The sequence below is a fragment of the Acartia tonsa genome, chromosome 5, assembly GCF_053477335.1.
Source record: "Acartia tonsa isolate MP-2025a chromosome 5, ASM5347733v1, whole genome shotgun sequence".
Classification (NCBI taxonomy): Eukaryota; Metazoa; Arthropoda; class Copepoda; order Calanoida; family Acartiidae; genus Acartia; species Acartia tonsa.
Genome location: NC_137264.1, coordinates 14,014,856 through 14,030,968, shown reverse-complemented (window position 1 = coordinate 14,030,968; position 16,113 = coordinate 14,014,856). Strand labels below are relative to the sequence as shown.

The 16,113-nt window shown below is 36.8% G+C and overlaps 1 protein-coding gene across 1 annotated transcript in view; it reads right to left on the bottom strand.

Moving 5' to 3' along the window:
- Nucleotides 1–184: 184 nt before the first annotated feature.
- Nucleotides 185–16,113, bottom strand: part of LOC145318827 (agrin-like) — a 28,950-nt gene continuing 13,021 nt past the window's right edge. The window contains exons 10-13 of the mRNA XM_080160465.1: nucleotides 16,025–16,069; nucleotides 15,561–15,672; nucleotides 1,178–1,340; nucleotides 185–535 (exon numbers count right to left, since the gene is read on the bottom strand). Of these exons, the coding sequence (XP_080016591.1) occupies nucleotides 393–535; nucleotides 1,178–1,340; nucleotides 15,561–15,672; nucleotides 16,025–16,069 (463 nt within the window). The 3' untranslated portion in view covers nucleotides 185–392. The remainder of the gene's footprint in view (nucleotides 536–1,177; nucleotides 1,341–15,560; nucleotides 15,673–16,024; nucleotides 16,070–16,113) is intronic.

The window sequence follows — 16,113 nt, the reverse complement described above, 5'->3', positions numbered from 1 at the left end:
TTTTTTTTGACGTACAGCTCTTTTTTTCTGGCATGTAAACGTTTGAGACCTTCATTAAATCATAAATGCGTTGTACAAACCAGCAGTATAAATATAAAACTTTTCCATCATAATTTTAATTTACAGGATGATAAATTTTATTTATCATCATTGTGGATGTACATAAATTTATCGTTCATTGTCTTATCCCTTAGGAATCCTGGAAAGAGATTGTTTAAACTGCACAATTCTTTGAATAGTTATTTATTGCATCGTATTATAAACAGCTTTCTGCTGATATAATAATGTACAATTATAAGATTAAAACTAGTTTTGTAAACCCCGAGATGCCGATGTATATTTATATATTTGAAGAAAACTGGATATAATACGATACGATACATGATTATACATTATAGCTTAGAACCGGTTCTAATCCAGCGGATATTAATCGGTTTCGAAGCCATATAAACGTTGTTGTTGATTATCCCTGTTCCAAGTACAGCTGTACACTTCATGGAGGATTCCTGGGTAAATCCATCCCGGCATACACATTCTAAACAAAATAAATCAACATGAAACAGCATATAGTGTACAATAAAAAAAATGACGTCATACAATAAAATGACCAATGATACATTGTGATTGACCAATGGTAAATTGTATATTGGCCTATCATTGGTCATTTGTATTGTATGACGTCATTTTTTATTAAAACTATATGATGCTTCAATCAACATACTTTAAATCGACCTAATTATATCAAATTATAGAGTTACTAAGCTTTTTAGAATTATACCTAACTGTTACAGGATCCGTCATACCAAGTTTGAAATCAATAGTACATTTCTAACATTCTAAAATTTCACTCCGGAAATCATAGTAACATAGTTACAGACATAGTGAGAGAGGGTAAGTTTTTTTAGAACATTATTTATATCATAAATTGTGTCTATGAACAGCGACAGAGGGGACAATGGGCTGTTTATTATACTAGTCCCCAAAGTTATATAATAACGTTTTCTTATTCGTTTTCTCAACAACTTTGGGGACTTTAAATAATTTTTGATTGGTTTGTTTATCCAAAAGTTCTAACCATTAACTGTAATCTACAGAAGGGGTAATTGTGTGTAATGACATTGGGGATGTACACAAATCTATCGGCCTTTGTCTTATCCCTTTAAATCTATGAACCTACCTGAATTTTTACAAACAGATGCAATAGCCGTACAGTCCCCATCCTGAGCACAGTAGTTGCCCAGAGCTCCGTACATCCTGACTGCAGACACATGCACCTGGATATCCTTGTCAGCAGCGGTGGTTGTATCCTGGCGGCCACACAGCTGACCGCTACCTCCATCCTGTAATATAATATGTTGTTCACGCTATCTATATCACATGTTGGTTAAAATGTCAGGGATCTTAAGGGACAACAATAGACAATAAAAGATAAATTGATAAACATTTCACACCCCCAATGAGCCAACGAATAAAGGATTGAGTACCATTGTAATTTTTAGTCCAATGACAAAGCTAGTTACAATAAAAAATGATTAAAATACAATTTAAGAAAATAATTTAAAAAAACATTATAAATAAAAAATAAAAAGTGTTTAAAAAGAACAAACTTAATATGATTCAGGTTAAAGTCACTAAAATTAAATTCATTGCTTTAGAAAAATAATATATAGGATTGTAAATGCCATTTAAAACTATAAAGATCATAAACATGCCTGTTCTCTCTATATAAAAAACTCAAGGATGATGACACCCAAAAGTAGCATAAAAAAATCATGGAGGCTAGGGAAATACGGACAAGGTGATTTAAAGAGCATTATACATATGTTCTTTAGTCTTTACATGTTTACATATGTATACTTTTGTAGCATGACTGTCAGACCGACGGACCAAGTAAATTGTATGCTTAAATGAGTTATAGAGTAGCTTCGCTACTAACAAGTAAAAAACAAGGACGATTACGTCATAAACTAAACATTAAACAAAAAGTAAGAAATAGAGAAAAATAAATTTAAAGGAAAATCAAAAAGAGAGAGAAAAAAAAGAGATAGATAGAGAGGTAGATAAAGAGAGAAAATGAGATGGAATGAGAAAGAGAGAGAAAGAAAATAGATAAATAGAGAGTGAGAAAGAGAGTAATCGAGAGATAGATAGACAGAGAGGGAAAGAAAAGAGAGAGTTTTTTTTCTTACCATTTACCCATCCCTATTTTCTCGCAATATTTTACAACTGATTAAAAAGCAAGTTTTACTGTTTACACATTTTATAGCTTTTTAAAATGTTCATAGCATGCTCTAAAATTATTTTAATAAAATAAATGAAATTGAATGAAAATAAGAATTGTTTTCATATTTCTCATATCTTCATATTAAAGTAACAAGATATCTGTCTGTCTAGTGTGTAGCTAAGGATCTCGCTAATGAACTGATTAGATTCTCCTTAACAGTGAAGCCTTTTTAGGTTCAGACAAGATTTACAATATATATTGGTGAAGGTACATCGCCTCTAGAAAAAAAACCACCCCCATCTAGTGTTGATTATAAAGTTCTTACGCTTTGTATGTAGACTAGCGGCTACGCCCCCAAGAGGCCTCAAGAGTCCGCTAAAAGTAGGGAAGTCGACCTCCAACTTTTGATTGTAGTTCAAATAAAAAAGTTTAAATATTTTTTTTTTTTTTGGGGGGGGGGTGTAATTTTTTCTAAGGGCGATTTCTCTGTAGACAGACACACAGAGATCCCTTTACTTTATCATAAGGATAATACATCATTGGTACAGGATTCTTCATAAACTGACTTATTATAACAATGGATATTGAAATAATATGTTGATGTTGCTAATACGATCCTCCATGGTCACAGGAAGTGATTGGGTAAAATCGTGAGGGGTATCTTTATATTAGAGGCTCTGAGAAACGAAACATTTAATCGGGATAGAATCTCATACTATATCCATTATGAATCATGTTTAAACTTCCAATAGGACGGACGTGTAAACGGACGTACAAGAAATGTGGAAAAGCTATGCTTCCACATGAAACATATTATTTCAAATGCACAATCAAATGCAAATTCTTTGAAAATTATTGGAATTCTAAGCTTTAAATTAAATTACTGCAAACAATAAAGGTATAAAACTTAGATGTTTGACCCAGACAACTACCTGGCCCCTGTCTTGGAGACCTTTTTCGTCTAATAGCATTTTTAGCGACTTGGTGCTTTTGGTTATTATTCAATGACCCAAAGTCGGCACAGGGCCCACGGGTTATTTAACCCCTTTCCCCCTCTATTGTTTTACTTGAATACTCAAACATATTTCTTAGGAATAAATTAAAGATTTCAATGTTGTTATCTGTTTATGTATCTTTTGCATCACAGTTTTATGCTTGCTTTTACATATTTAACAAGAATTGAAAAATCCATAAAAAATATTGTAGCAAACTCGAGAAAATAACATAAAAATTTTCTTAATTTTAATCTTTATAACATTGATTGCAACAAAAGAACAGTTTTTTTTTATCGTGTCGTATCACAGTCAGCTTTCCACGGAAAATAAAATGAAAGAATATAAGATGAATGTGAGTTTTGGTATTCTGGTATTAACTTTATTACTTTTGTATTAGTTTTCGTGGAGAATTGTCTGTAATGCGATGACATACATGATTTTCAGTTGCCTGCGAACCGGTTCTAATCCAGCGGATATTTATCAGTATAGAGGCCTTACTGAAAAATAATTTTACATACAAAAATAAAAACGATGTTTGTCTACTTGTGAGTTAAGATCACCAAACAGGGGCAGTTTTTAGAATATTGTCAGATGAATTTAGAAATATTTTTTAAAATATGCGTCACGTCCCAAGCTCTGACTAATAAGATGAAAAATGAAGGCAGAAATATTGCTTAAAACAATTAGACTTAAATTGAAATATGAAATAGCCTAAAACCATCCAGGGACCTATGTGAAGCTTCCCTAACTGTTGGTTAGTTATAACTTATTAGACAACCATAAAAACTTTACTATTTTATATTATAGGACTGGCGGCTATATCCCTAGAGGCCTCTAGGGGCACTTGAAGAATGGGGCAGGGCGAATCTCCGTTTTAAATTCTAATATTTAAAAATGGGTGAGGGTTTTTTTATTACTAAGGGCAATTTCTCATTGGAGAGCAGTGGTACCTTACCCAAAATAGTTATATAAAAAACTTCCAAGGACCTATATGAAGCTTCAATGTAAATGAGAATCAAATCGATATAGCGGTTAGAGAGATTCTTACACAACACATATAAGACAGACTGTCATAATGTTACTTTTAATGTTTCTTTAAATAAAATCATGAATAGTGTATAAAAATTGCCAAAGTAATAAAGACCAACTAAAGAAAATAAATTATCATTAACCTTGTTTTGCATTATGTTACAGGAATAAGTGGATGGGTCTATGCAAGATAAATTACTCTTCAAATGATTTAAAACCTCAATCTTGTGACGACTACAGCTTATAACGTAGTAAAGAGTGTTTCGAATTCTGGCCAAAATTAAATAGTATCATGAATATTTAGAATATGGAGACTACCTTGGACACAAACACGAGAAAACTTATTTATATAAGAAATTATCATGTTAGATAATTTGGGCCTCATAAAAAGATCTGACTCTACGTTGCTGTTTAAAAAAAACAGCGTTATTTATTAACAAAAAAGATACGAATATCGACGTTCTCTATGAATTGTATCTCCTAAATATTGTTGTAAGGAATATTTATCTATTTGATCTATCCTCCATTTACCTATTCCTATTTCCATGAATTGCATATCAGTTAGGTCAGTCGTACAGATTAATAGTTAGTTTTCAGTATTTTTCTCCTAATTAAAAATAAAGCTAAACCCTATGATTCATATAACAAGTGTTTACTGAAAATATAAAGACAACATCCATAAAAGTGAAGTTTTGAAACGGTAGGACAAACGAACATTAACACTTGTAGAGTAAACAAAATATTAATGCATAAGTCTAAACAATTTGTAAGTAAATCTATTGCAAAACTTTTGAAATTCAGAATACTGTTTTAGGGCATACTTACATTTTTAGGGCTTGATTATAGAGATGCTTCGATTATAATATTGTACCTTATTGTAATAGGAATCGGTACTCCAAAAAGAAGATCAATCGGATAATTATATCAAATAAAAATTTGTTGTTAAAAGTTAAAAATAGCATGTTTAAAATGAACGTACGGACATTCTGGTAACGATTATAGAGTTGCTATGCTTTCCAAATCGTACCTAATTACTACTGAAACCATCATGCAAAGTTTGAAATCGATAGGACAATTTTAACCTGTTTGAATTAACGAAAAAACTAAACTTTACGGACGGACCCCAATTATAGGAAAGCTTCGCTTTTAAAAAGAACATTGCATATTTGATAAGTTTAGGAATCCTCCAGCAATTCCCAAACATTTCCACCGATAATTTAACCTATAAACTTTGTTTATCATACATTTTATCATCTATTGTCTTATCCCTTTATATCCCTGGGTAAAACTACTAAATTTCACAGTATTTTGTCAGTCTGTTTGAATTTCTCTAATAAATCTTGGGTTGATAACATGTGATGTTTCTACAGAAAAGCTAAAAAGCTATTCTATAATTAGGGCAGGTCCGAACGTCAGAGTTATACTATAAATTTAAAACTTGGATGATTTTACAAAGCGAAGCATCTCTATAGAAGATCGTGCATACATTTTAATTCCAAAAAAATTTTGAAATTTTTTTTTCATCTGATTTTTGAAAAAATTACTCCCAGGATAATAAGGTAGATGTTATAAGCGAATCATCTTAAAAATCAAGACCTAAAATGTAATTAACCCTCCGCTCAAAAATATCTTGCATAGTTTTGCAAAACAAAATTATTTGCTGTTTTCCTATCACATTCTACAGCCAAATTATATGTATTGTCTTAACCTCTTTCCGAGGAAGCTTTGTGTTTATCAAGTTCGAAATTAAATTCCTTATCATTAACCTAAAACTAAGCGCAAATGTCGTCTTTTTATGGCTTTCCCTTCATAATGTGGCGCGGCATGGATTGTTTGTTTATTTTGATGCGCACGTTCTTTACTTTTGAATGAGATATGAGAGTGTGAAGATTTCGGAGAACAAAATTGGGCCTATCATTGGTCTCATAGTGTGTGAACGACCCTAGTATATCAGGGATTTGAAACCATAAGAGCTTCAGGTAGAATTTGTTAATTTGATTAAGAAGAATGGTGTATAGGACGATTATATGTAGTTTTAAAAAGGCTTTAGCCAGCTAAGCATGAAACTTAATTATGTTTAATATATGTTTTAGTAATTTTTATGTGCCTTATTGTTGCATTTAACAATGATTTATTAAACCAAATAATTTTCCTTTAAAGCCAAAGTTTCCAAAGATTTTTTACCGTAGAGAAAAATGATTTTTAAAAAGCAAATAAGATTACGTGGTTATAAATAACTGGAATTATGAACTAATTGATATTGTAATTTCAGGTCTTTGAAATAATTTCATCAATAAATCTATATTCAAACCTGCTGTTGAAACTTGATGGTTCCTGGTATTGGGGGTTTGTATGTTCGCCAACTGATCTCGTGAACTTCCCGCTAATTCGGAAGTCAAGCTCAACCAAAGTGTCATGGTTGAGACAATTTCAAAGTATCTGATGAATAGGCGTTAGCATTCATCAAGAGATCAATAGCATCCAGTGAATTATTGATGCAATAAACTGTGACAATTTTTCTGTGAAATAAGTACCTAGTGAATCAATATGCCACTAACCAAAAAGCAGAAAATTGAGCGAGCTATCGCTATTGGCAGTGAAAGGCTAGAAGTTTTTGATGAACAGTTAAAAGTGTTTTATGACAATCTAAAAGCCTGCCAAAGTTTTAGTTCATGTGAAAATGTGAATGTAAAATCAATTCGTGACATTTTTAGTGAGGTCAAGGACCAATCTGACCTAATAAAAAGTCTAAAACCTGCCGTGGAGACTAGTGAGCTGCGCGAGTTCAAGCGTGATTTGGATGAAGCTAGTAAGCAGAAAACTGTTGCAGATAAAGTTTATGCGTCGTTGGAGCAGTGTACAAAAATTCTGTACTGGCTTGACAATGATTCAGACGACGCGAGGTCAAGCACTGTCGCCAGGAACCTCGACGTCATTGAGAAGGTGAAGATGGACATGGGAGTGCTTAAAATTTCCGTGGAGTTGCGCCAAGAAGTACGTGATATGTACCGAAGGCTTAGAGAGATGGAACGTCGTTCATCTAACCTGGATGAGAGTGGGACACCTGCCATGCTCTCCAGAAGTATGTCTGCCGTGGATATTCGGAGTTCCAACCCGCAGTATGGGCGCTGGGACAACAGTTTGTTGCCGTCGTTCGACGGTACTGACACGGATTACCCAAACTTTAAACAGGTCTTTAAGGATCTATGCTCTGGTTATGGATTTGCTGACCAGAGGTTAAGTCTGATGTTGTGTATGGAGAAGGTGATAACCAACCCGGAACTACGCAAGCAAGTGTCAGCGATTAGAGATCATAATGAACAATGGGCGTTTCTTGATCAGATGTTTTTATCAAACACTCGCCGGTTCATGAGGATTTTAACTAAGTTGAACAAGATGAAACCTGTGGATAAACCTGTGGACGTGGTTAGCGCAATTGCTACCTTTAAGAGCATGATGCAGGAGGTAGAAGCCATCGTTGGTTCTGCAGCTAAGGATTACAACCACCTAACTCTTATTCATATTTTTAAAGACAAGTGCCCTGAAAATTTGAGAGACAAAATTATGATGGAGCTAGGTAGCATGAACCAACCAAACATCCCGAAGATTGTAGAACTGCTGGAGAGGACCAGGGGTGCCATGTTGGCCGGTGATATGTCTTATGATAGTGGCGCCGGCAAGAGAAATCGTGACAGAGCTGCCGCCGCGCAAGTATCTGGCCGCAACGACAATAAGAATGGAAAGGCTGGAAAGGACAAGGCTTCCAAGTGGAACAGTGCATGTCCTGTGGAGAGCTGCAAGGAGAAACACCCGATTTTCCGTTGCCTCACGTTTAAGAAGATGGACGTGGTTGACCGAAAGAAAGTTGTCCAGCAGAAGAAATTATGTGAACTTTGCCTATGTGACGGCCATACTGCTGACAAGTGTAATAAATCGGATAAGCTTGGTGTTTGTGGTACCAATAATTGCGACAGATACCATTCCAGGTTACTCCATGAGGCCAGTGCTGGTGTGAATACAGTTTACAAGTCAAGTTCTGCACCCAGCCCCTGTACCTTCTTACTTCAGTTAGTTCCTGTTGTAGCACCTGGCGGCGGCACCTGCCACGCCACGGTAATGTTTGACTCCGGGGCAAATTTGCCACTTGTGTCTGAGAAGTTATCCAACAAGTTGAAGCTGAAATCTACCGGCAGATATACAACTATTTCTGTAGCTGATGGCAGTGAGTCTTCCTGCCGCAATGTTGTGTTTTATCTGAAGGATAGGGACGGCAATTTGAGGGAGTTTGAGGCAGCTGTCATGCCTACCCTCGGCGGGGCCAACGAGATGCGCTCGGTCCACCCCGAAACTGCCGCCGAGATATTTAAAATGCCGCCAGAAAGGTTTACATATATTAGTGGAGGCTTAGATATCATCATTGGAAATACACATTCTGATGTGTTTCCTTCAACCTACCAGAAAGTGGGCCAGTCTATGTTGTGGCGAACCATTTTTGGTAGTGGTTTTATCTGTACGAGTGCTGATGGTGGAGCTGGAGATCAAAAGTCGGCTTATAAGGCTGTCAGTGTCAGTGGAGGCACTTTGCCAGACTTTCTGACGTCTGAATCGTTTGGCGTACAGCCGCAGGCACTTTGTCCAGGATGTACTGCTTGTCAAGAGTGCAAGGCTATGGCCGACGGCACTACCTGGGACCAGCGTGAGAGGCAGAGGATAATTGAGGCAGGTTTAACACTAGACCTGCAGTCCAACAAGTGGACAGGTCAATATGCTTATATTGAAGATCCTCACACTTTACCCTACAATGAGAGTTTAGCCCGCAAAATTGCTGAAAAGGATCGTGCCAGGATGGTCAAGGAAGGTACCTATGGAATGTATGTGGAGGTATTCAACGACGCCATAAGAAGAGGCGTTTTTCAAAAAGCCACGCCTGAAGAATTGCAGTATGAAGGACCTAAGTCTTGTTCATCAATAGTGGTTGCTTTCAAGGAGGATTCAAGTTCCACACCCATGCGATTGTGTGCAAATAGTTCTCTGACGTTCAAGGGTACCAGTTTTAATAACATAATGCTGGGAGGCCCGCCGCCAATGCAGAAGATTTTTTATCATTTGATGCTTTTCCGCGGTTACAAGGTTGGTATAACCGCGGATATCTCCAAGTTTTATAACTCCATCCTGGCCACAGAGTTCGACAGCCAGATGAAGAGAGTTTTATTTTCCCCGACGCCAGATGGTCCACTTGAAATTTACCTGACCAAAGTTGTGAATTTCGGCGAGTTGGCCGCGGGAAACTTGGCAGTTACAGCCCTGAAGTTGACGTCCCGCCTGTTCGGCGGAAAGAGTGAAGCAGAGGTCAAGGAGATGTATGGAGAGGGGCAGATAAACGGTAGTGAAATTGTTGCTAAACCTGAGTTATGGAAGGAGCCACCAATACCTACCTACCCTGATGAGGAATTCAAGTTACCTCAGATTCCAGTTGCAGTCAAGCTTGAGAAGCACAGCTTCATAGATGACGTTATTTCGGGAGCAGGATTGAAGCCAGAAGCCAAGGAGATGATGAAAGAGGCCGACAGAATTATCGGCAAAGGTAGTTTTTCCTTCAAACAAGTCATTTATTCTGGAGATGATTGCCAGCCTACCAAGGTTCTCGGGCTGATATGGAAGCCAACCACCGATGTGTTGTCCATCGCCACAAGAGTCAACCAAGATGGTAAGGTCAAGGGAAGGAAGGTGAAAGAGGATGCTGATTTGTACAACCTCCAGGACGCCTTGGACGAGAATCTGACAAAGAAGATGGTCCACAGGTTCGCCGCCCAAACCTTCGACCCGATCGGGCTTTGCAGCCCTATTCTGTTGAGAATTAAACTTGTCCTGCGGAAAACATGTTTGCTGAATTTGGGCTGGCAAGATTTCATTCCAAAAAGTCTACGGGATGAACTTGTTCAGTCGCTGGAGGACAGAGCTGAGGTCGCTAAATTGGAGTTTGACCGTTGTGTGGTCCCGGATGAACCAACTGGCCTTCCATCCTTGATGATGTTTTCGGATGGGTCATCAGAGGCTTATGCAAGTAATGCATATTTGAGGTGGCCAACTAGACAAGGATTTGAAACGTTTCTGCTAGCCACCAAGTCAAGAGTTGCGCCGGTCAAGTGTGAATCAATTCCACGTCTTGAATTGATGGGGTGCCAGATGTCCACAAGGTTGGCAAAGTCCGTCAGAGATGCCCTGCCCTTTGATGTTATCAGAGTGATGTACTTTACTGATTCATCGTGTGTTTTATCACAAATAGTTTCCAACAGTGCTATGTTGAACACATTTAATTCTCATCGTATTGGAGAAATTCAATCTGCAACCAACAAGGATGACTGGAGGTGGGTCCCGGGGACACACAACGTTGCAGATTTGGGCACCAGAAGCACCTGCAAGGTATCAGATTTGGGACCAGGTTCCAGGTACAGATTGGGCCCAGAATGGTTGCGCCAGGATGAAAGTGCGTGGCCGGTGAAAACTGCCGAAGAAGTCAAGCAGGTTTTACCCCCAGAGGAGTTGAATACCAAAATGGTTAAGTTATGTTCAATGAAAGTTGCCGGAGAAGCCGCGGAAGATGTCTTTAGGTTTAAGCACAGGAGATCATTTGGACAGGCCAAACGTATTATGGCAGCTGTCCTGCAAGTTGCGAACACCTGGTTGAAGAAGCTAAAGAGCAGACAAGAAGGTAAGACTACAGCCGCTGGTAGTCATGTAGCAGCCGCAGATTCTGTGTACAAGCCGTGTTTGTACAATTTTATGGCGGCGGCGGAACTTTTCATTGTGTCACGAAGCCAAGAGGATGAGTGGATAAATGACGCTAAAGGCAATTATGCGTCATTAAATCCATTAGTGCATGAAGTATCATTGACCTGGCCTGTCGTTGGTCCCGGTGGAAATTATGTGACCAGGGAGATGAGGATTCTTAAAATGGTTGGTCGTGGACAGCCAGTCATTGACGCCATTACTGGTGGCCGTAAAATGATATTTGAAGACATGCCAGGTTTAATAATTTTGGAGCCTGGTAATTGGTTAGCTGCTGTTTTTATGAGGGAAGCGCATGTTGAGCTTCACTCTGGTGTCCGTGGAACTTTAGCTGAGAGCCGCCGTTGGTGCTGGATTGTGAAGGCAAGGAGGTTGGCCATCATGGAAGTGAAGAAATGTTGGCCCTGCAGTGTTGAGAGGGCTAAGGAATGTCGTACTACCATGAAGGACGTGTTACCAGACAAGTTGGTTCCGAGCAGGCCTTTTGAAGCTGTGCAGGTCGACCTGATGGGTCCGCTGGTTACGAGGAGAGCTGCCGCCAAAACGAGGAGTCAGACAGCAACGAAGAAGGTGTGGGTGTTCGTGGTGGTCTGCAGGTTCTCAGGGGCGTTATGGTTAGATGCCTTGGAAAAGTATGATACCAGCAGTATCCTGTTGTCCCTGCGCAAGTTGGAAGCTGTTCATTGTCTGCCGAAGATCATAGTAAGCGACATGGGCACACAATTATCCGGTGCTCGCAAGGTTTTAGAGCAGAAGTTGGGCAGCCAGGTAGAGTTTTCTTGGTCTCAGATCCCTGCCCGAGCCCACCATTTCATTGGGCAAGCTGAGAAAATGGTGGGATTAACCAAGAGATTGCTGTCCAAGAAGTTGGTGAACAGTTCTGTTAATTTCAACGAGCTCCTGGTGCTGTTGGCGGAGGTTAGCAAGTTGATGAATAGCAGACCATTGACGATAGAAGCTGCGAACGACGTGGAGAATTGGCGGCTGATTACCCCTGGCCAGCTGCTGGGAAATGTTGACCGCCAGCCGTTGTGCAATGTGGCGATGAAACCGGAGGACCAAATTTCCTCCAGGTTGAAGTTGTTAGAAGATTTATCTGCCCAGTTTTGGACTGCCTACCGCCAGGAGATCCTGCCGAAGATATTACGGATGTCCAAGTGGAAGGATGAGATGGCGGAGCCACTAGCTGACGGAGATATAGTTCTGGTTACGAGTACCAATCCGCTGATGAGATGTTTGAGGATGGGCCGAGTGACGAGAATTGAGGATGGAAGAAAGACTGCAAGAGTCTTGTTCAGACTGACAGATAAATCTCCCCTAGAAGAACATGCTGTATCAGTCAGGCAGTTGTTAAAAATTATGATTAATAATTGATTCTTATTTTATGGAAATTGATTTTTTTTAGTAAAAAAAGCCACATTTTTCATATGCCTATTTTATGCCTAAAATAAGAATCAAATGAAATGCGATTAAATATTCTTCTATTTCATATGCTCAAATTTAATTTTATTGAGTTTAATTTCTTTTCAAAAGTACAATTCATTTTAAAACTTACCTGAAAAGTTTAACAAAAAGGAATAAATGTGTCGAGGTTGCGTGATTCGATATTTATTCTAAGAAAAAAATCAAGTATTTTTTTAGCAGATTTTTTTAAAATTATATATGAATTTCAATCAAGTAAAACATTTTTATTCAGATCAAGGAATGATTGAAAATTCATATTTAAGTCTCATATTTTTTTTACAAAGAAAAATTGGTATTTTTTTTTCATAATTCCGATGAAAATTCTAACGAAGATATTATTATTGCTATTCTTTAAGTATTAAAAAGTTTTATTGTTGATTAAGATATTACAGTTCTTATTCATTAGGTTTGAAAAACTTTCTGCCCAAGGATTTTGAAAAATTTTTTCTTACTACTCTTTTTGATGCTTAACAAATTTAGTTTTAAGTACCTATAAATCTTAATTTTCTTGTCTAAGATTTATTTCGTTTTATTTTTACCATTATTTGTTTACATTTACATTTCAACCTGATTTCGTAGGTACTTATTGATTTATTAATAATGATTTATTACCTATTGATTATGAAATGATTATTATTTAGTATAGTTGTTATATTACAACATCATGATTAATAGGATTATCTATTTTAGGATTTGTGTATGTGATCTTGTGATTGTCATGTGCATGGAATGTTGTATGGTACAAACCAATCCCCATCCTTCTATCCTAAAATGTGAGGTATTATGAGTCCTAGTGAGGAGTATAATATTGTGTATGCATTTCACGGGGTTTCATTTAGTTAGGAGCAAAATTGTCACGTTTTCGGGATGTGGCCATTCTCATGTGATTATGGTGAGTTGAGTTTAGTGAGAAATGTTGCTAGTGCTCAGCGCAAAAAAAAACCTTGAATCTCGTTAAGGAAGTTAATTTGACTTTCAAACGGGGGGTGTGTCTTAACCTCTTTCCGAGGAAGCTTTGTGTTTATCAAGTTCGAAATTAAATTCCTTATCATTAACCTAAAACTAAGCGCAAATGTCGTCTTTTTATGGCTTTCCCTTCATAATGTGGCGCGGCATGGATTGTTTGTTTATTTTGATGCGCACGTTCTTTACTTTTGAATGAGATATGAGAGTGTGAAGATTTCGGAGAACAAAATTGGGCCTATCATTGGTCTCATAGTGTGTGAACGACCCTAGTATATCAGGGATTTGAAACCATAAGAGCTTCAGGTAGAATTTGTTAATTTGATTAAGAAGAATGGTGTATAGGACGATTATATGTAGTTTTAAAAAGGCTTTAGCCAGCTAAGCATGAAACTTAATTATGTTTAATATATGTTTTAGTAATTTTTATGTGCCTTATTGTTGCATTTAACAATGATTTATTAAACCAAATAATTTTCCTTTAAAGCCAAAGTTTCCAAAGATTTTTTACCGTAGAGAAAAATGATTTTTAAAAAGCAAATAAGATTACGTGGTTATAAATAACTGGAATTATGAACTAATTGATATTGTAATTTCAGGTCTTTGAAATAATTTCATCAATAAATCTATATTCAAACCTGCTGTTGAAACTTGATGGTTCCTGGTATTGGGGGTTTGTATGTTCGCCAACTGATCTCGTGAACTTCCCGCTAATTCGGAAGTCAAGCTCAACCAAAGTGTCATGGTTGAGACATGTATATAAAACTCCTAGATCCCCAATTACATGGGTGAACCAATAGAAACACCCTGTAGGAACAGTCTAACCACATAACTTTAAAAAATTGAATTTTTAAATATAAGATTTGATTGGGGATATAATCCAAAAATTTTGTCGCTTGTATCTTGTGTTCGAATAATAGGCTTAGAAACCATTTAATATTAGAAAAAGTTTTCAGTCATGCTGAAAAATCATGTATAGCATCGAATTAAAGCCAAACATTAAAATAAGAATCATATAACCATAGTACCAGTTTTGTTAGTACGGTTTTCATTCAAAATTTATTCATTTAAATTTCTGCAGAATGCTTTCTATAATACGATGCGATAAATAGCTATTTTTAGTTGAACGTATTATTGTGTATGAAAGTGTATCTAGGGTAATAAATCTATTACAGACATATTATGTGTGGGCGAAATTAGAGCATTAGCATTCAATGAGAGAGGACCGTTTAAAATTATGTCTGGAGTCTACAGGGATCTCAAGGGATAAGACAATGGACGGTATATTGTTATACATTCCCAATTATGATAATTAAAATTACTATATCTATAGATTAAAATCATTGTTTGAAAAGTTTGGAACCAAGCATTTAAAATTCAATATCAGTACCCAAAGTTTTTGATAAGATATCATGACTGTAAAATTTTGGGTACAGGTGTTTTTTACAGTCCAATATCCCATCCCTCCCTGGTATTTTAACAAGCCATTAAGTATACTAATAATTTGTGTTCCAATAGTTTAATGCAATTTTTAAAAGTTTTACAATTTATTTATTTTATTGGGAAGAAAACTTATTTTTTTTATAAAATCAGGAAATAAAAAGAAAAATAATGATTTTTAACTTCAGATAGACAGACAGACAAAAAGACAGATAGATAGGTTAACGACAGATAGAAGCAAGGACAGATAGAAATATAGACAGTCATAAAGATAGACAGAGAGATAGACAAAAACAGACAAAGAGATATCTATATACATAGGTTACAAGAAAGCAAAATAGATAGATAATTCACCTGGAAAACAGACAGACTGACGGACAGACAGATAAACAGACAGACAGACAGACGTGTAGACAAGTAGACAGACAGAAAGACGGACTAACAGGGAGAAAGACAGACGGAAGTACAGGCAGTCATAAATAAAGACTATAAGACAGACAGACAGATATTTAGATAAATAGATAGCTGGACAGACGTACAGACAGGTAACAAGAATGTACAGCAAATCCAGGCTAGCAGGAGCACTACCCACTAGACTGATTAAAAGATAGATAGATAGAATGACAGATAGATAGACAGACAGACAAATACTATACCTGGCAAACGCTACAGGTATGTCCAGCAAATCCAGGTTTACAGGAGCACTGCCCGCTGGACTGTTCACAATCCTCTGTTAAAGAACCACGCTTGGAACAGTGACACGATCTGTATATTTCAATTAATGCTTTTTTTTCTTTGGTTGATAGCCTTTTGAGAATTTTACCTTTTAGCTGTTGAGAACTTTAACCTCAGATTTCGTATTTTCTAAGACCTTATTTTAAGTACATGGATCTTAAGGGATAAGACAATGATGGAAAAATTAATATACATCCCAAATACCTCTTCTGTAGATTAAATTTTAGTTTGAAAGTATTAACACTACCAGTTTGTAACCAACTTATGAAAATTAAATACATTTTTATAGTTAACGAGGTTAAAACAATGTAATTTACAGTCCAATGTCCCCTTCCTCCCTGGGCAAAGCTGATATTTAAATCAAAAGCATTTTTACTGATCCCTGCATTGATTAAGGCTGGACCAGGTTCCTGGCGGACACCAGGTTTTCCTATCCAGGTAGTAAGCTCAAATATTTAAATTTTAATGATGATA